The following is a 19,753-nucleotide window of genomic DNA, read 5'->3' as shown; positions in this document are numbered from 1 at the left end:
ATGATGGAGGATGGTGGCTACTTCCTGCTCCTCTAGACGGAACAATGGCCCTCAGGCTCAGATCTAGTATCACCCCCTACTCAATCCTAACCTTAACCATTAGGGGATAAAGCACATACTGACCTGATATGAGTGTCTAGGGGCAACTTCATCCATCTTCCTCTCTAGCTCTCTTGTGGGAGCCTTTGTCAGCTGAAGCTCTTGAGAGAGACTAGATTGTAGCCATGGGCTGAATGGAATTCATTTCGCGAACATATCATAACACCTCTTTGACTGCGACGGATTACGGTCCCGCTTGATTTACACAAATTACAAGGTAGCTTGTTTTGATTTACCTTCATTCTGATATTGAGGCCGCTCCGGACAAAATAGGGTCCCTTTAAGTTGCAGTTGTTGGGGGGGGGAAGAGGGGAGTCGTGGCAGTAAGTGAATCAGACACACTGAGCTAGACAAGAGAGTGGCAGAGCAGACAGACAGCCTTCCAGCCTGAGTAAAGAGCTTGATGGGTCTCTGTCTCTCTCTTGGGCTTTGGCCCTCACCATCTCTCTATTAGTCTGCCAGGCTCATGGGAGCCAGGTGACAGATAAGTGAAGAACGACACACACATTTTAATAGACATTTCAAAAGATAAACCTGATAATCATTTCTCTTTTTAATGAAGTCTAATGTCCTCGTTCTAATTCCGGTTGCGTCGGCTGTTAAGCATCAGCGTAACACTTGAATATGCATGATTGAGAAATGGTGAGGCACACTGATGTAGCTACAAAATACACAAACGCAGACAACTGCAGAAATAGATTACAATAACAGGGGGAATTGATTAAACATTATTTCCGTAATGATCCATATCAAGTTCTATCATCTTTTGAGTGGCGGCGGAGTTGCAGCCTTCACGGAGGGGAACAGACGCGAGGGGGGACCAGACAAACCTTGTGTCATGGAAATATTTGTTTGATTGTCTCTTGCGGTTAGTTCACAATAGCAGGAGCAGAGCTATAAAAAACAACTGACCAGTCGAGTTGTCATCCCTCATCAACATTAGGCCTCATTCTTCATTAATTGGATAGATTAATTTGGAGCGCTTTGATGCGGGGGTGATGCATGCGTTCGGCTGTCCCCTCCTCACTATTCTCTGTCAGGTTGAATTTAGCCAGGGAAGGGGCTGACCTTTGAAAGTGAAGAGATCAACACAATTTGAAAAGACAATGTCACTTGGTGTAAATGTGATACGTGTAATAAATGACATTCAACCTTTCAGTGATGATGAGCTTTCGCAGGTTGGAGTAATGTGAAATATGCGCGGCGTGTAATTGCACAGAATGCGGAGCAGTTTTGGACATACACCCGCTAAGATGGTGCGGCGTTAGAGCCCGGATGCGCTCTCGTTTCGCCGTGATTACGTCTAAGAGGAAACATTAGCATAGAGTAATGATATTGCCGTGTACGCAGGGACAGTAATGACAGTACAGTGATGACAACAACAAAAACCACAATCTCTTTTACTGTGATTACCTTGTAGAAATGTCCCACTGCCCGGCCGTGCCGCAATCAGGGCGAGAATCAAAGAGCATTTATGTGATCGAAACAGTTGGTTCTGTTCCACGAAGGCACTCTGTCGGTTGCCTGAACCGAAAGGTGTTTCTTCTCAATTATGATATGGGAACCCTCATCCAAATAGAGCTATCAGCCACGCTGAGCCCAGACATCTTCACCATCGCACAGCCTCTCCTCTGGGACCAAGATAAAGGGGGGGAGAGAGTGTGCAAGTTCAAACAATGTTAAGGAATTTTCACAATCTCAGCATGTCCTTCATAGCGGGAACAAACAGAGGAAGGTATTTCTTGATGTGTTGTGTTTAGAGTTACGAAAAAAAAAAAATTGAAATAACCTCAATGCAACATTGTTTTTTTAATTTATTTATTTATTTATTTTTTGCTTCATTCTTATCCTGAAATGTAATCCAATCCAAACAAATGACATTTTGTTGGACTGCAGGGATAAAATAAAGTTTCCGAGTTACAGTCGGTTCACCTTGAACTCATTAGCGCTGCTGTAAACTGTAAGCTATACACGGCATTACTGATTTTCTCTCATGAGGTGATTGTAATGGAGGATGTGAGAGTACAGGCAGTAGTGATGCTAATTTTGTAATTAAAACAGATGATCTGATGACCACATGCAAACTGATCCCCCCCGTCCCTCCCTCCGCCCGAAGTGATATGACGGCAGAGTGGGCCGTGATTGATAACGCTCGTCAATATATTTCATTTCAGGAGCCTTGGTCAAATGACAACTGGTTGTCATTGACTGAAAGCAATCTTTTTAAAAGGGGAGCCTTTGCTAAGTATCAGATGAAAATGATTCCTCTGTCTGCTTGGGTGTCACTGTCTGTAGGAGCTTTATTGATTGGGCTTGAATATATTGCAGCCGCAGTAGTAACAGCTGCTAGTAATATCTCTCCTCTCCTTCTGCTCTCCTCTTCTGCTCGCAGCTCTTTCCGTGCCGCGCCGTATTGTCAGCGATCAGATGTTGCTGCACTCGCGCCGATGTTGCCGTATTCATCAAGAGTGATGTGTGACAAATGTAAAGTGAGCCTGGTTCCGACCCAAATTAGAGGAGCGAACTGCGTTAGCTAATGTGTCCTGAAGGCCTGGCTGTCCTGGCCACCCCCAGCCATGTGCATGATTGCGTTAACCAAGCCCACCATTGTCTCCAGCCCCCCCCCACACACACACACACACTCTATACGCCCTGCGTTATCAAGCACAAGGATGTTGGCATTGGTTGGTAAAGGTCATTTACTGTAATGAGATTTGCCACATGCAAGCATATGGCTTGATTATTGCCCTGTTCGTTAACATTTTCAGCAAAGAGACAAACAGACAGCTAAAAGCGGGGCCGGTTGCGGGTGGGGCAACGGCGAAACGTGTTTAGCATTTTCTCTTCAAAGATAGGAAGAACTTTTTTTTTTTGTTTTTTGTCTCCGCAACAGATCTGCCACAGACATGATTGATCTTTCAATTTTCATAAGGAATGCGTGCCATTAGAGCCGCGGATTTAAATTATCCTATAAAAGTTGCATGCCTTAGATTTTGTACACTTAAAGGACAAACACCTCTGTCTGTCTCCTTGATAATTTCTACCACATGTTACACTCCAGTGGTTTGGGTAGGAAAGCAATTATGTTACCTCATCAAACCAGAAATGTTTTCTTATCATGGTTTCTCTTACATTAGGCATCTTGGCAGGAAATCTTTGCCCACCTGAATCATTGGGAAGTGTATCTCTTTATCCTCACATGCAAAACACATTGTGTTTGCCGATGCGAATTAGATTGAAATGTGTCCAATCATCGCGGCTCTTGGAACGTAAAAAAGAAATTGTTTGGCATGTGTTTTTTTTTCTTTTTTCTTTTTTTTTTCTTTATGTCTGGCCTGCTCGATGCGCGCGCGTACCTATGCACAATTATCTATACGGCATCACACCGTCTTGACTGTGTACCGTATGTTTCCATGTTTACCTCCCCTTGTTACCACGAGATGCATTCTTTTTATGCGTCTGTTTACTCGTGTGCGTGTGCACGCGTGTGAGAGCGTACAGCAGGTATTTAACAAAGGCAAGATGTTTGCTTTATTATCAACATTAACTGCGTAAACACAAAAGGCTTCAAAGTTTCATTCAATGACACTGAGGGGCTGTGGGTGGCTACATCAAAGCTCAATACCTTCCTCTCTCCCCCCATTTTAATGAGAAACAGGACTCACCAGCCTTGACTGAACCTGCCATCTGTGTGTGTCTGTTTTTTTTTTTTTTTTCCTTGTTTGCATGTGCGTACGCGTGTGTGGATGTGTGTGTGTGTGCGCGCGGGTGTGCGTGCATGGAAGCATTTGTGTTTTCTGTGCATATGGAAGCATGTGCTCGCGTTGTGTAAAGTGGCACCGCGATGCCAGGCATCATATTTATGGAGTCTGTGTCGTATGTTTGATCTAATGGCTGCGAGGCTCCCCTCCATCTCACATGGCAGGGGCTTCAGATTTTGGGGGGAGATTAACAGTTATGGTAAAGATGAATAGCTGATTAGCGCTACGGAGAGACCTCTAAATGTCTTGCTGCATGACAGACACTTTGTCATGAGCCATTCATTTCCTTTAGGGACCGGTGTGCAAACCCTCGATACGACCACAACAAAGACTCTCCATGTGTGTGCGCCGCCGTCTCACCTTTGTTGGAGAAACACATACACGACATGGGGGCATTTTACAAGCGCAATTAGGAGGAAAACCGAGATTAGTTTTGCAGCGGCGGACTGCATATGCATTGTGCAGTGAGTCAGTTCATTTAGCTGCTTGACTGGAATGGTCCTGTTCAGTTTGACAGATCAGAAGAGGAAAAAATATCTCAACGCCACGAAAACCAAAGGCTTAGCGCTGAGCAAATCAGCCCTTTGTCTTGTTCAATTCAAATCAAAGGATAACCAGGAATGTTTGTTTGACAACAGCATTTACAATGCATTGTTCTGAAGCCCAGAGCCTCCCAAACAAAGACAGATAGGCTTTAAACAAGTCATTTAATTAGCACCGGATCCCCAGCTTTGGCTGCGCCAACCAATTATACATTCCTGAGGCATGTGCAGGTCCTATTTCACGGCAGCGAGAGGCAGATCCTCTCCAGCCCTGTCTCCTACAGTACATCTCTCCCCTTCCATTTAAGAGAAGGTAAATAGCCCAGACAGACAGCTTCATTAGCCAGCGTCTGAAGAGCGTAGGGCCGATTGTCGCTTAAATAGTGCGCTTTTACTGCAGGCCCAGCCGGCGACCTCCGATCAATTACAGCTGACATTATTGTTTGTCGGGAGCTTTTTTCCTGGACAGAGGGAGTAAAAAACGAGATCAAGCCTGAGCTTTGGCTGGAAATGTAATCTTCCCCCTCTCTTTGGTTCTTTCGCTCCACAAACAATAAATCATTCAGTTGAAGAGATAATAAAGTGCCAAGTAGGAGCTAGTTTAATTTTTGTCAGGGGAAATCTGTCCACAACAGAGTTAAGGGTAAGGGGCTGGCTGCTACCTCCATACCATTTTCAATGACAATGGCTTAGTTCCTTTTTTTCTTATTTTCCTCTGTAGGGTTAGACAGCCAGAAAAGGCTGAAGTCCTGTTTAGATGAAGATTAACTGCTGCACAAATCACTGCAGGTTATCATTTCTGTCATCAAAATAAATTACTGCCCTCTTTTTTTAATCATTTTAAAACATTCAGCATTCAATCTTTTGTCCGCGGTGTGATTCTTTTAGGTATCGGACCGACCGTCAGCCGTGCTGTTTGGGTCTGATGTAACAGCTTTTTAATCATGTTGTTACCAAGGGCTGTTTTAATTCATTCAATTCATCCTCCGTGATTCAGATCTTTGCTTATCCATGCGTGAACTCCCAAGCACTGCACGACATAATAGCTGAGCTGTTTATATTGGTATTAAGTGATTTGTAGTTTTAATGATGGTAAATAGGAGTTCACCTTTGCAGGTCCCTCCGGCTTACTTCAGGTAAATTACTCCAAATGCATTGTTTATGCCCTTCAGGAGAGAAGGGGGGGTGCTTGTGGGAATTCACCTCTCATCAAGTCTGAACTTCTGTATCGGAGATAAACACAAACTGACAAATATGTTTCTAACGGTTCGCCCACTGGAGTATCTACACAATATCTAGGTGATTAATGAGTCTGACTAAGGCTTGTTGATTCTGTTTTTGGCAAAGAAAAACACAAAAATCCATGCTTATTATTGTTACCAAGTTACAAATGGCTCAGGATTGTGAACTGCAGTTACTCATGATCCTTTCATTTAGCGGGAATGAATCTAACAAATGGGACGGAATTGCATATGAATGAAGCGAAAAACACTTGACTGTCCGGCAAAAATGCCAGATTCCTTGAATAAACCAATATCCTCCTCACCTGGCTCCTTTCAGCGACAAATAAAGGGATTTGGTGGACCCTTGTTGGTCCGTGGCACATTCCCCTACAGTGGCCTGAATAGGCTTTTATGGGAGAAACACCGCTTTGGGATGGGGTGACATGAAAGGGGCTGGACAGGCACAGAAAGCGAGACTAATACCTCTTAGAGCGAACAGAGCTCCAGTGTTCCGCCCACCCCCCCCCCCCCACCAGGCTGTCTGTCAGGTGGAGACACATCACTAAAATTCATACGGCATCGAAGACAAGATACCGCAAAGATACAATTTGATGTGACCCTCCTTTTTTTTTCCCCCTCATATTTTTCTTGATCTGGTGGAAATTCGGCTGCTTAAAGCCAACGTGTCTTATGAATGCTGTGTTTGATTGGATGGGTGTAATGTATCCACCTCAAAGGCAGAATAAGTCTCTTCACTCTGGCCCTTGAGTGGCCTTGAAAGGCTGATAGGTAGCCTAAACCTCTCCATGTTGTCCTACAGTAAGTACCCCCGCAATCAGGCCCTCTGTGGTGTTTTTTAATTGAGCTTAGCCTGCTGAGTGGTAATTGATTCAGTCTGAGCTACAGCAGAGGCGCTGATACAAGGTGCTGCTTGGCTTCCGCCTTTCTTTAATCTCCCCTGCTTTATATTGTTTGGGAATACTCGCCACTGAGAAACTGCATGCCATCTTTCTTATGGAAATCAATGCTTCTTTTGGAAGGAGGGGAGTGACACAGAGGAGTACTTCTCATGTCCTTTCATTTTCAACCAGTGTCCTTCTCTTTAGAGGCTTCGCCATGCAGATCTCCTTGCCCTTTGGCTACTGATGTTTTGTCAGAAAAGAAGAGTGGAGTTGTTTTGCGGATCAGCTTTCTGTAGTGCGGTATCTTTTTTTTTTTCTTCTTCTTCTTCTTTTTTCCCTCTTTCTTTCGCACAGCTTTTTTCTTTCTTTTTCTTTTTACCTTGAACTGGGCTGCCAAGAAAAAGAGGAAAAAAAAAAAAAAAAGGAGTGAAAAATCAACAGAGAGGCTCAATCAGATCCAATAGTGTCTATGAGGTTTTCTTTAAAGCATTTGAGGGGAAAGCATCTGAGTGGCGGAGGAATGAGACCAAACTGTTCCCAGTCACTTTTGATCCTGCCAGTTCAAAGTCCCCATAGAGCAGAGGGTGGAGGGAGGGGCTGTCGTGGTTGGGAGGGGGTACAGACACCTAGCTTTGACCTTCTGTCTGCGCTCATGTCCTTTGAAAGTTGGCTTGTTTTCATTAAGCCATTCAGAAGCGCGCTGCACAGCCACAGTTTGACTAACTACGAACCCCCTATGGTATCTTTATTAGACATTCTTTACATTTTCCGACTGCTAATGGTTCAATTTTTCCCAATTAGGCGTCCATTGGTGCGCTGCAATTGAATAATTTAAAACATTTGCAAGATATCTCTGATGTTGTAATGGAATAATTTCGAGTGCATATAAAAGAGAAAGAAATGAAAAAAAAACCAACCCATTATTGTGCGAGCTGAAAGTGACTTGTAGTCTTGCTCTCTTCTTCTTCTTCTTCTTCTTCGTCTTCTTCTTCTCTCTCTCCCTCTCTCCAGTGTAGAATATAGGCTGCTATAATTAGCTAAAAGTCATTGCCATAGTGTGGTCTGACACTACTTGTTTGTCATTAGCACATTTAACTAGTCATTTGGGTAATGGCTTTCAAGATTGCCTTTGTTTTTACAGAGATATTTCTTTATATGTAAATATTGAGATAATTTCCATAATGTGCCCTTTTTATTCATCGCAGAATAATTGATGCATCTTTATTGCTGTGTAAACTTTGGTCTTTGAATGACTGTGTATATAGTTATCATCCCCGCTTTTCTTTATTATTATTGCAGTAGTATCTATTATTAACATGTGCTGTAAAACATTTATGTGTATTATGTTAACATGGAAAGATACCAGAGAAGCGATTCCACCATTCTTCCTAATGGATGGCAGTGTAAAGCTTTAGTGTTATTGGAGACCAATTTTAAAGGGTATCTCAGTGGTGGGAATTACTGATTGCCGAATTAACAGCAGCAGGTTTTGAGTTTGCAGCCAGACCTGCAGAAGTTTCCCCTGTGACTGTCTCACTCGTAATACGCATCATTGAGTAACCAACGACCTCTTCATGTGTCTCAGGCCTGGAACTCCCCTTCATGATGATGCCACACCCCCTGATCCCAGTCAGCCTGCCCCCAGCCTCTGTCACCATGGCCATGAGCCAGATGAACCACCTCAGCACCATCGCCAACATGGCCGCCGCAGCACAGGGCCAGAGCCTGCCCTCCAGAATGGTCACCTCTGTTATAAAGGTAAATTTTAAAACGGAATGCATTTCACAATAATTTGAACAGTTGCTACCTTATGTGGTATGATGTTTCAGTCTACACCAGGGATGGGACAAAATGTCAGTAGACCATATCCCTTCGTCTTGAGATAAGCCTGTTCATACACTGGCACCAATTATCAGTATTGTTATCGAAACATGCAGGTGCTCTGTAAGCAGAGGCCTCCACCAATGTGAATTACTGGAGTCACCACGTCATGACTCCCTAAGGTGTACATTTCTGACAAATGTATCAACACAGATTGAAAAAAAATAATTAATAATAAAAATAATTAATTAATCCTCTAAACAGTTTGGTGCCAGTTCGAGGCTAAATTGTAATGTGCTGCTGTCTCATATCTTGGCAACGTGGCGCCGTGTCTTGAGTCACACCGCATCCGTCGCCCTGTGCTTCCTGCCCCTGCACTCGATACTTATATTGCGTTTGTTTTTGTTTCTGTTGCTGCTGGGGTTGCAGGAGCGAGTGCCGGACAGTCCATCCCCTGCTCCCTCCTTAGAAGACCACAGGAGGCCGGGCAGTCACCCATCATCCCACCGCAGCAGCAGTGTGTCCAGCTCCCCAGCCCACACAGAAAGCTCCTCAGACAGGATACGTACGTCTCTTCTTAACCTCCCAACACACTCAGTTGCCCAAATATGTGGTGAGGAAAATACATCCTCTGAGCGATGTTCCCAATGTCACTGCTTTTTTTGTTGTTGTTGTTCATCCTCTCTCCAGCCGCACACCACAATGGCCTGTCCATGAACCACGCCCTGCTAGGCCTGTCCCCCAACATCCCCCCTGGGCCTAAAGAGGGAGACCTGGCCCACGACATGAGCCATGAAGCAGCTGCACACAAGAGGATGCACACTGACAAAGGTGAGTCAGGTGTCATTTAAAAGGAAGTTTGATACGGTTTACCAGCCCACATGTTCCACCGTGTGCCAACAAGCGTTTTCAGTACACACCCTGAAAAAGCTGTTCATTCAACTTGCAGTATCGGAAGTTCAGGACTCATAAGTCAGGTTTTAGTTCCCTCTATTCAGCGTTCACAGCGTATGAAAAGGACAGGTGTTATGACAGGCTCTGTTCAAGGAGCTTGTAATAAGTTGTAATTTTTTTTTTTTTTTAATTAAGTCTATTAACAAAGATGAAGGCCTCGTGGAGAGCAGAGCAGGTTTGTTGTATGCAGTAAATGTCATGAGAGGCAGGGGGACCAACTGAGCCAACAGAGGAGACAAGGAGCCCGTTTGGTTTATGTGTCACAAAAAGCAGAACAGCTCTGTGAGACGATTGTTGGTCAGGTTGTCAAGTGTGAACGAACTTTGGTATAGGAACATTTTTGAAACAACTGAAGTGGAATTCGAGCTGCCGACACACCAGAAAATATTCTTAGTATGTTTAGTTTTTTTTTTTTTTTTTTTTATTCCTTCGCAAAAAGAAACACTTAAGATTTCTCTCAGTTGAGACCTTGAATATTTATAATACAGTTTTATAAATGTTAAGCTTTTGATGGGATTTGCATTCAGCTGTCAGTTTAGGGATCATGTCTCCATAACAATAATCCTAAACTTTTAGAGAACAGAAATCAAATGTGCACTTCAGAGATAACCTGTGTAAGTGTAAATGTGTGTGGATGTGTAAATGTGTTTTGATGTACCAGCACATATTATTCTAGTTGGAGCAGCATCCACATAAACAGCATCGCTGTGTTTAGATGCTGTACATTTACATTTATACTACACATGATATGATGACACTTCATGACAACTTCTTTGAATAAAGATATACAGAGATACAGCAATGTTTTTAACTGGCTTCTGAAAGACAGAAATTATTTTGAGAGGCTCAGATCGCTTAGTTCCATATGGTCGTGTTCTGTGCTGTGATAGGACACTGCAATTACATGTGTGGAAAGCTCACAATATTCTGTTGACTGAAGAAAAAAAAACATTAAAAAAACATGTCTTAAAAAGTTCACTGTAGTTATTACATGTATTAAAGTGTGCAGCTACTGATTGTTAGCACTAGAAATGGGTTTCAGACATTCACACACATTTTGGATTGTTTTATTTTCTTTAAAACATACATTCATATACACCAAATTATTTCTGACATCAGTGCATAAATATCTCCAATAACATTGAACTTGGAGGGTAAAATATTCAAAATGCAGAACCCCAAGCGCATTGTCCTCAGTAAATGTTTTTTTTTTTTTTTTTTAAATTAATTGCTGGCGTTATTTCATTAGGAGTTTTGCAGTGCTTGTTAAAAAAAAAAAAAAAAAGAAAAGAAAAAAAAGATAGAAATCTACTAAGCAAGGCAGATTAAATACAAAATGAAGCAAATAATAGATTTTAGTATTCTCTGTTGGTTTTGAGCAGATCAGGGGCGGGCGGTGCCATGCAGTGCTGTGCTGTGCTGGGTGAGACAGGGTGGGGTGAGGCTGATAATGATATTAAAACCACTATGGAAATCATTGGGCTGTATGTTCCCAGTTGGCCGGGCTGACGTGAAGATCAGTGTTAGACCTTCACTCACAGGGTGTGAAGCAGTGAATAGTAATAATTAGCGGGATCATGAGCTGAATTTATGGGTCACAAACTGTCTAACTGTCTATGCGTGTGTGTGTGTGTTTGAGTGAGCGTGTGTGTGTGTGACAAAAAGAGTCAGGCAAACAGAGCAACACTAACGGAGAACGGGGGAGAATTAACCAAGTATCCACATGCTGAATCAACTGAATGTTTCCGCAGTAGCGGAAAAATCTTACTCTTTCCTCTGAAGTGCCTCCTCCACACTCACATAATCAACACAAATGGACAGTAATTTCTTTGCAGTATTAGAGGAGAAAGCAAATGACCCAGCAATCTACACCAATTCTGGCTAGTTGACCCACACACATCTAGCCGCAAACACGCTCTGTATTATCTTTGAGATTGTCAATTCCTAATATGTCACTGGACTTGATTAGGATTCTGAGCTCTCCAGTGTGTGCACCAGAGGTCTCGGGCTGTGGAAAACATTTTTATAAAATAACCCATTAATGCAGAGGAGTGCAACTAAATTAGTTACCAATTTGCTGAGCATGAATTAATGAAGAGAGCTTCTCCCGGCTCCCACAGTTGTAATTTTCATAATAACCCCAGACCTTTATTTGGCAGGTTGTTTAGTTTTTTCGTTTGAAGGTTTTCATTAGTCTAATGAGGACTGTGCAAGGGCGAGCAGTCAGCACAATTTACATGAGGAAGCTATCATAATAAATGAGGCAATTTGAATAACATGCACAGGTTTATGCAGCGAGATAAGAGAGATTGTAGCAGCCAGATTCAGAGGTAACCAATACATTAGAACCAACTAATAACCAAAGTAATTCCAATAAAAGCTTTAAGTGAAGGGAATAAAATTAATGATAGATATATTGAACTGTAATGATATGATACATGATGCATTAGATTAATAAAATGAATGTGTTCCATTGTTAAAGAGGGGAGAGGCCCCACCATCCGGAGCTTTGTTTATGGTGAGCTTTTTAATTAGGCTTGTTCATCGCATCAGTTTGTTTAGATAAATGAGATAACATTCCAATGGTTTAATGATATCTCTCCACTTGTTTGATCTTTATGATCCTGGCAGAGCATTAAATTAATCTCTCGCAATGCACTTTTAGAAGAGAGCACAGTGGGCGCGCAGGAAGGATGCGGTGCCCCGGCTCATATGGAGGCTATTTAAATAGCCAGACACCTCAGAGACAGCCTACTATAATGTCACATCACTCATATCCTATGAACATGTCTCATCTTTTTCATGTCATCTCTGCTGATGAAGGACAAAGGCTGTTTGTTGTTGTCTAAAAAAGACTGTTTTCCAAAGTTGTGTCACCCAGAGCAGAGCAACCAGATGGTTACTCCGTTTTGTTTTGTTTTTTTTTTATTTTGTCGGGCGCCGTTTGTTTGAACTTGGTTATTTTTTGTCCAAATTTTGCCAGAGAAAATGAGACGAGATTAGATGATGTGTGAGGAAAAAAGGCTAGTAGAAAGCTAAGTGTTATCTCACATGTGACTAATTGAATTGCTTCAAACAGAAAGTCTGTGGCGATAGCTTCCGACAAGCCTCTGTCTCGTGAAACAGCAGGTAGCTGACAAACAAGGGGAAATTTGAAAGGTACGGAAGCCTTTGGCTGTAAACTCACTTTGGACATCAAACACTTGACATCATTTTATTTCCTCGGGGAAAAAGTGTTTGAAAAGCAAGCCATATGTATGTACATCCAAGTATAAGAGTTTTCTGTAAATACCATGTGGCAGCTTCAGCTTTTTGCCAACAACAAATTTCACCACTTTAGCCCAGCCCTCCCGCTGCAGTTAAACATGCCACATCTCTTTTGCGCTGAGCTAAAACGCCTGACAGGAGATTCGGAGGCTACCACAGTGTGTAAACTGATTCCGTAAACCATATTTTAAAAGTGGGTGATTCACTGGTAATATGATATTGGCACTTCCCCGGCAAACGTTATATATCCTTGTTGACACAACAGGAGATGCACTCATAATGTCCTGCCGAGCACAAATGGATGCTTGTGGTGTATTATGTCACCTAGAGATGCATTTGTTCATACCTGCCATCAACTGGGCAAATCGCTGATGCATCGAGCACCCCGCGTGACCGCAACGGGCGAAGCCGATTTGCCACGCCTTTTTCTTTGTCAGGATGCGGCCTAGATGTCCAGTTGATGTGCTCAGGGCTGCTGCACTGTCTGCAGTCCCAGTTTACCGTCTGAATGATGAAGTGGAGCAGGTACCAGTGTCACAGTCTATTATGTACAGCTGCTTTGGGCAAGGACCTGTGGACGCTGATGGACTCATGTAGAGAGGAGGATATGGTTTGAAAAAAAAAAAGAAGCAAAGATGAAAAAGACAAAAAAGTGATTTTGAGCCTTTGTAGTCTTTGTGCCGTTCCTTCTTTGCATAAGCATTTGCAACGATAAAAAGGAAGTTTGAGGACTTCGGGTCGGGCGAAAGTTTGGGCGTCAGTTTCCCGGCGCGCTTCCCGCGGTGTAAATATTTCACTGACATTGATGGTATCTCCGTACAGTATCATTAAAAGTTGGATATGTTCGGTGTAAGCTCCTTCTCTTCATCTTCCTGACTTTAATGCATAGTGTGTTGTTCAGTCCTCCCGATGTCCTTGGCGTTTGCGAGCTTCAAACACATGCTGACTACCTGACTTTCCCTAAGTCAGGAGGCAAGATCATTAGCCATCACAACCCTGAAATGTGACTTGGCAGACAATAATGCTTTATGATCAAACAACTTGTCAGTGCGTCCTGTTGAAATGAAAGAGTGCAAAAAAATAATTCAATAGAGGATCAATCAAATTTTCCCCGGCCCATGTGAGAGAGATTGCTGATGGTGCAGAGAGGGGCTATTCCTCGAGGACACGGGAGTTCATTTGGATATTTGTTCTCCCCCTCATGAATGTTCCATTGCGTGACACCATCTCCTGCTAATCACATTTCACTGAAAAGGGGGGATGCTTTTAGGGACGTTGAAAAGAGAGAGGTTCTTTTTAATCTTTGAAATGCCTCAAAAGTGACAGAATGCTTTCTCCTGCCAAGACGTGAGCCTCGGATGGGGAGATAAATATGCTGTGGTCAGCTAAGTGTATCTAGTGAGCAGAGAGGCAAATTTAATAATGCATTATCATTCACTGGCGAAGGTGAAATCTCCCTGTCCATCAGAAGGCTGAGGCCTGTTTCATGTTACCCTTCACTGCAAATGAACAAGTGCTTTACTCAGCCATACCAGAGATGCACAGTAGGCACCGGTGCTCTACTATATACGCTGCCCTGGACTGTCAGGAAAACAGGACTGTAATCAAAGCAATCATCTCCCCAGTCTTGACTGGAGACATTAATGATCAGAGTCCTTATTCCTGATAAAACTGTTTAGAACAATAACCTTCCTTTTTTTGTTCTCCCTCTGTCGGAGCACAAGGTGCGTTTTACATATCTGAGCATCTGCCGTTATGCAGATTGCGGCAACATATTTACACGGATGCCCTTGGACAACGGCGTTAAACAATTATGAAGATTATGTACAATGCGGGAAATTTGTGATTCAAAACAATTCACATCTTCGCCGTGGCAACTGTTGCGGACAGATAAGGTTGACCCTGAATATGTATTTCTGTACTTTTGGAGGCATTCTGCGGGGTTGTTTGTATAATTTAATATTTACATGTAAACAGTAATTAAGTGATGCTACCAACATGCCAGGGCCAGGCTCTGCCAAGGTAAACAGCAGCCCTAGTAGTTTGCCACAGTCCATCATGTTTACAGACTTGCAGAGCAGAGTGCTGTTTGTGTGCTCTTCCTTGGCAAAGCCCATAAAACACAACCAATTGGACGGCGAGCGTCGAACACAGTCACTCTTATCGTCTGGCAGTCTACTCGCTGACTTGAGGACATTGTGAGTCAAACCTTTAAATTTTCACTCTGCGATAATTACGCCGCTATACTTGAGCTTTTATATCCTTTCACTGAGAAAGTAAATCATTCCTAATAAAGAGCGGAAGAATAGTGGGCGGAGGGAAAAGTGCTTGAGGACTAATTCTCTTCACTCCCTCCCTCTCTGCTCTCTATTCTGCTTTTTGAAAGCCTTTCTCTGAGTATTCCAGTCACCTTGACTTTGCAGCTGCAGCCTTATAGTCTGTTGCTTATCCTGCCTAACCCCAGCCTGTCAATTAGGTGTTTAAAAATTAATCTCTTTAACTGGAAATACCATGCCAGCTTTCTTCCGTCTGTAAATGAAGTGTTATTAATTCACACAGCGCAAAGCCAGTGTTATGAATAATGTTATCAAAACAGATTTCCACACGTTTAACACGTCGCTCCTATTAAAACCCCTTAAGTATTTTTATAACTGTGAAACCGGGACTACTAATGGATTTGCATCCATTTTTGAGCTTCCACAGCAGGCAGCCATAGAGCAAGTGCTCCTAAGCCAGGCCTTTTAAAGTTTACATTTCCCATTTCCTCTTTTGTTCTTTCATCTTCATTTAAAAGCAGCTCAGTATATCCAGTCTGGATTAGCGCCAGCCGTCGCCGACACTCGTTCGGCAAGCAACAGAACGGCGTTGCCTCTCCCTGTAGGATTGCAATGCCAGGCAATGACACCAGTGTGTCCCCCCCTCCCTCCTCCCTCCCCTCCCAAACCCAGAGAAGCTCTGATGTAGCAGCAGGCTATCTGGCCAACCACACCAAGCTAATACTTGTTCCATTAAAACCTAGTGATTACGGGGGGATTTCCTCTCTGTTTGTTTGTTTGAATGCTTAATTATCAATATGTAATTGGCATGTGTATTGTGATGTCGGGTGCATATTCGGTGGCATATTTTACCGGAATGCACATTGCTATCGGGTGGAAACAGGACTCCCCAGTCACTGTCTAAGTTAAGCTGCATGAGAAGTTGCTCTAATGAATTAATAAATGCTAAACAAAGGAGAACTAAACAAAGAGTGGAGAAATAAATGGCTCGATGATTAGTGGGTCAGAGAGATTAGTGGGGTATACAGTACAAATGATCCCCCTCTGAAATGGGGAATGATTCAGGCAAAATACCCAATCAATAGTTTAGGCCAATTTAATCTCTGGGATTCTTCTGTCAATAACTGGACCCGGTCGACGGAGGTCAATATGCAAAGACAATCTAAACACCTTCAAAGTGCCTCGCCATAATGTCCTTCCCTCAGTATTATCTTCCTGACAGTATGGGCCTCACAGTCAATAGGTGAATTACAGAAATCTATTCAAGTCATTTTCTTTTCCGAGCCACAAGTTTATTTTTGCTCCTCCAGGCCGAGCTTTACACCCCTCCCACCACACACACACACACACCCCCACACTTTGACTAAAAAGACGAAGGTCGTGGATTTACTCCGATCCCTGACCTTTAATCACCTTGGCCGTTTCAATGTCGGCTGTTCTAACCGCGATTGTCTGTCTACAAAATGCCATTTTGTCTCCACTGCTGTTCGCTTTAAGAGCTCATTTGAAGGTGTGCGCTGGCAGAAACAAAAGTCCTGTATGCTTTTATGCAGTCATCACAGTCAGCCAAGCCTGTAATCCTCAGAGGTCCGATAATGACATAGCCCCTGCATTTATTACATGGAGGAGAGGAGAGAGGGAAAACGCTGACTTTGAACAAATGAACACTCTGACCTTTATGCAATAAATATGACATGGGCCGCATAAAAAGACAAGATATCTTCCTCCTGAATGGAAGTCAACACGATTCTGCTCCCCTGCCTCTTGCTCTCTCTGTTTCCATTTCTCTTCCCCCTCTCTCTCTTTCTATCTCTATCTCTATCTCCCCCCCCCCCCACACACTTTTTTCCAGCTAACAGTTAAACAAATGATGAAATCAATGTTAATTGTTTTGCGCCATAATATTGTAATCTATGCTCCAAAAGCACCATTTGTAGTTCATAATTTCCCTCTGCCGTGGCAGTGTTGTATAAATGTTCTTTGCAGCATATTACGGACAATCGTTTGTCAGTATTCTAATCGTCATGCGTGATTAGATTCATGAAATTTAATCACAAATGGGTGTTTTCTTAGCAATGAAAAGCGGTGAAAATATTCCTAATCAGGCCTGGAAACGACGGATTTAACGGAGAGAATCGGCCTTTCACTCTGTCTTTTGTGATCTTGGTGGGATCCCAATTGAGCATCGCGATTGTCTCCTTTTGTCACCTCAGACCGCCTCTCTGACAGTAAAGGATTTATGGTTATTTCCTGCATGCAGCCTGTCCATCTGTGGCTCTATCTTCATATGGCCTTGAGAATACGATTCAATTTATTAAGGCAAAGCAATGGACTCATTACTTTAAAAAGGTGGCAAGAGAGGGAGTGAGAGAGAGGGAGAAGTGACACACTGAATTGGTTATTAATGGAAAGGCACAGCCATAGGGCAGTTGAAATTTAATGATATCCTACAAGAAAATATGAGGGTGTCACTCTCCAAAAAGTCATGCTAAATGTCAACATTTTAAGGTCCTGGCGCTAATTTTATGCCTGTGCACAGTAATGTTTTGGAGAGCATTTAGGAAACACGGCCCAGTGGCCAGCCTGATTATCCCGCTCACCTTCTCTCCTCTCTCCAAATGGGTTTGTGCAGCAAGCGATTTCATCTCTAAGTGAAGGGAACATTAGGGAGGGGAGAAAAGAGAGAGCGATAGAGGAAAACACGCGGTTTGATTTTCATGCTGTGATAAGAGAGTGGGAGCCAAATGTTACCTGTTAATCTAGCCCAAACCGACCGGGGCTCTTGACTTTGTCCCCCAGCAGGGATGGGGCAAACACTCATTTTCCTCTCTCCGTGATGAAAAGGAAATTAGCTTAAATGTGATGAGGGCACATTAGTGTGTGCGCCGCGCGTGTGCCTAATGAGTGTGTGCGGTGTCTGAGAGGGTTTGTTTGCGTCGCGCGTGTGTGTGTTTTCTCTTCCTCCGCTCAGTGTATACAAGGCATTACGCACACATGTGGACAACATATGCAAGCCATAGTCATTCAAAAGGAATTTGTCTTATATGGAACATCACACGCGTTCTCGCAGTATGTCCTGCAGGCTCTTATTTAGCTGAAGAGAAATGCGGCTGCAAGTCAATATAACCCTCCAGTGGTCGGATGCACCAGCCAGGGGCTGTGACTAATGATTATTTTTATTATCCATTATTCCGTTCAATCATTTTCTCAATTAATCAATTAGTTGTCTTTTCTGGTATACGTCAGAAAATGGTGAAAAATGTTGATCAGTTTTTTCCAAAGCCCAAAAATGACGTCCTCGAATGTCGGGTTTAGTCCGCCACGTAAAGATATTCAGTTTACTGTCATAGAGGAGGAAATAAACTGGAAAACATTCACATTTAAGAAGCTGGAATCAGAGGATTTGGTCTTTTTTATCTTGATAATGACTCAAAATGATGAATCAGTTATCAAAATAGTTGGAATTAATTGAATAACTGACACACAAATAAAAATGGTTAATGGATTTATCATTGCAGCTGAAGTACTTGTGTGTAAATATTCTTAATAGATGAATTTCTAGCTTGTAAACAATTATAATCTGAATAGATATCACGATTTAGAAAACAAGAGACATATAAAGATATCTACAGTCGAAATAAGCCTGTGATATGCTGTAGCAGCTGTTTAAAACTATCACACAGTTATTTCTGAATTTATTTCGCCTCAAAGACCCTCCAGAGTGCAGACATCGTTTGCAAGATAAGCTCAGGCTCATGTTTTTTTAAAGTGCTCAAATTGCATGCAACCACTTTTTTTTTTTTTTGCCCAGCTCTGCATTGCTGCATGCGTACCAGAAGAGAAGATATTTCCCCTGACAAGATTTTCCCTTTAAGTGCAGGTGGAATAATGCTGCGTTAGCTGCTAATGGCTGTCCGAGAGGTCATAACTACTCCATTTGAAGGAGGCCGGTTTCTCCGCGGCCCGGCAGGTCAGATCAAATGTAATTGTGCCGCGGAAAAAGCAGCGCCTTTGCTTTGTGTTGGCTGCGCTGACAACCTCCAGGTTTAGCATTCACTTCTCCTGCTGGGAGGAACACAGGTTTGCAAGGACAAAGGCTTCACCTGTCAATATATCACACTGACTGGCCAGCCAAATGTACCTCTGCTCACCCTCTCTCTCACCCCCTCTCTGCTCTATCCCTCTTCCTCTCTGTCAGTCTTTCATTCTCTGCACACCCATTCTATTCCAGCCTCCTCTTCCTCAGACTCTGCCTCACCTATCTATCCATCCATCCATCTTCTGTCTTCAGCCATCTATCTCTCGGTCCTGGCATCCTTCTCGTCCTCTTTCTCTCTCTCCCTCTCTCTCTCTGTCTTTGTGCGTCTTTTCTGTATCTTACCCCTCTCCTCCCCGCTCGCACTGCCTCGGTGTGAGGACTCAGCTGAAATGTCCTGAGGGACCCAGTTTCAAACACAGGAACCAGAAACATATGGCACATTTTCAACTCCCAAGGTCAATTACAGCTATTTATCCAGAGATTGCAGCTAAATTTCCCAAGGTTTCTTCTAGATTTACCACAGATTGCAATGTGTGTCTGTCACATTTTAAATCAGGCCACTTTCCACTGCTTCTTCCCCGCTCGCTGTGACTTTCCATCAAATATTTCAAAGGCTTTCAAGTGGGTTTTAGACATGTTTTATCTCTGGTTATCATGTGCCCCATCTTTTTTTTTTGCCTCAGCTTTACTAGGTCCAAGTGCCGCTTGCAACACAAATCTAATAACATGTAAATTGGAGATAAGCCCAGATCCCTCCAAGTGATATTTTTTACATTCATAGTTTGTCAAGTCAATTCCTGGGCCCCTGTTTTAGCAGCACAACACATGAGGAGTGAGAAAATTAACTGGATAGGTGATTCATCATTGCT

General features: G+C 43.0%; 1 protein-coding gene across 6 annotated transcripts in view; it reads left to right on the top strand.

The window, feature by feature from the left end:
- dachd (dachshund d) overlaps window positions 1-19,753 on the top strand; it is a 127,436-nt gene that overhangs the window by 92,901 nt on the left and 14,782 nt on the right. For 3 of the 6 annotated variants that reach the window (XM_037110195.1, XM_037110192.1, XM_037110196.1), the window contains 3 exons: window positions 8,113-8,285; window positions 8,763-8,913; window positions 9,039-9,179. In XM_037110195.1, coding sequence (XP_036966090.1) covers window positions 8,113-8,285; window positions 8,763-8,913; window positions 9,039-9,179 — 465 coding nt within the window. The remainder of the gene's footprint in view (window positions 1-8,112; window positions 8,286-8,762; window positions 8,914-9,038; window positions 9,180-19,753) is intronic. The other 3 variants (XM_037110194.1, XM_037110197.1, XM_037110193.1) reach the window with 2 other exon arrangements.

The sequence above is a fragment of the Acanthopagrus latus genome, chromosome 9 (genome assembly GCF_904848185.1).
Source record: "Acanthopagrus latus isolate v.2019 chromosome 9, fAcaLat1.1, whole genome shotgun sequence".
In the NCBI taxonomy this organism is placed as follows: Eukaryota; Metazoa; Chordata; class Actinopteri; order Spariformes; family Sparidae; genus Acanthopagrus; species Acanthopagrus latus.
The sequence above is the reverse complement of the archived record's forward strand: the minus strand, read 5'-3'. Positions and strand labels throughout refer to the sequence as shown.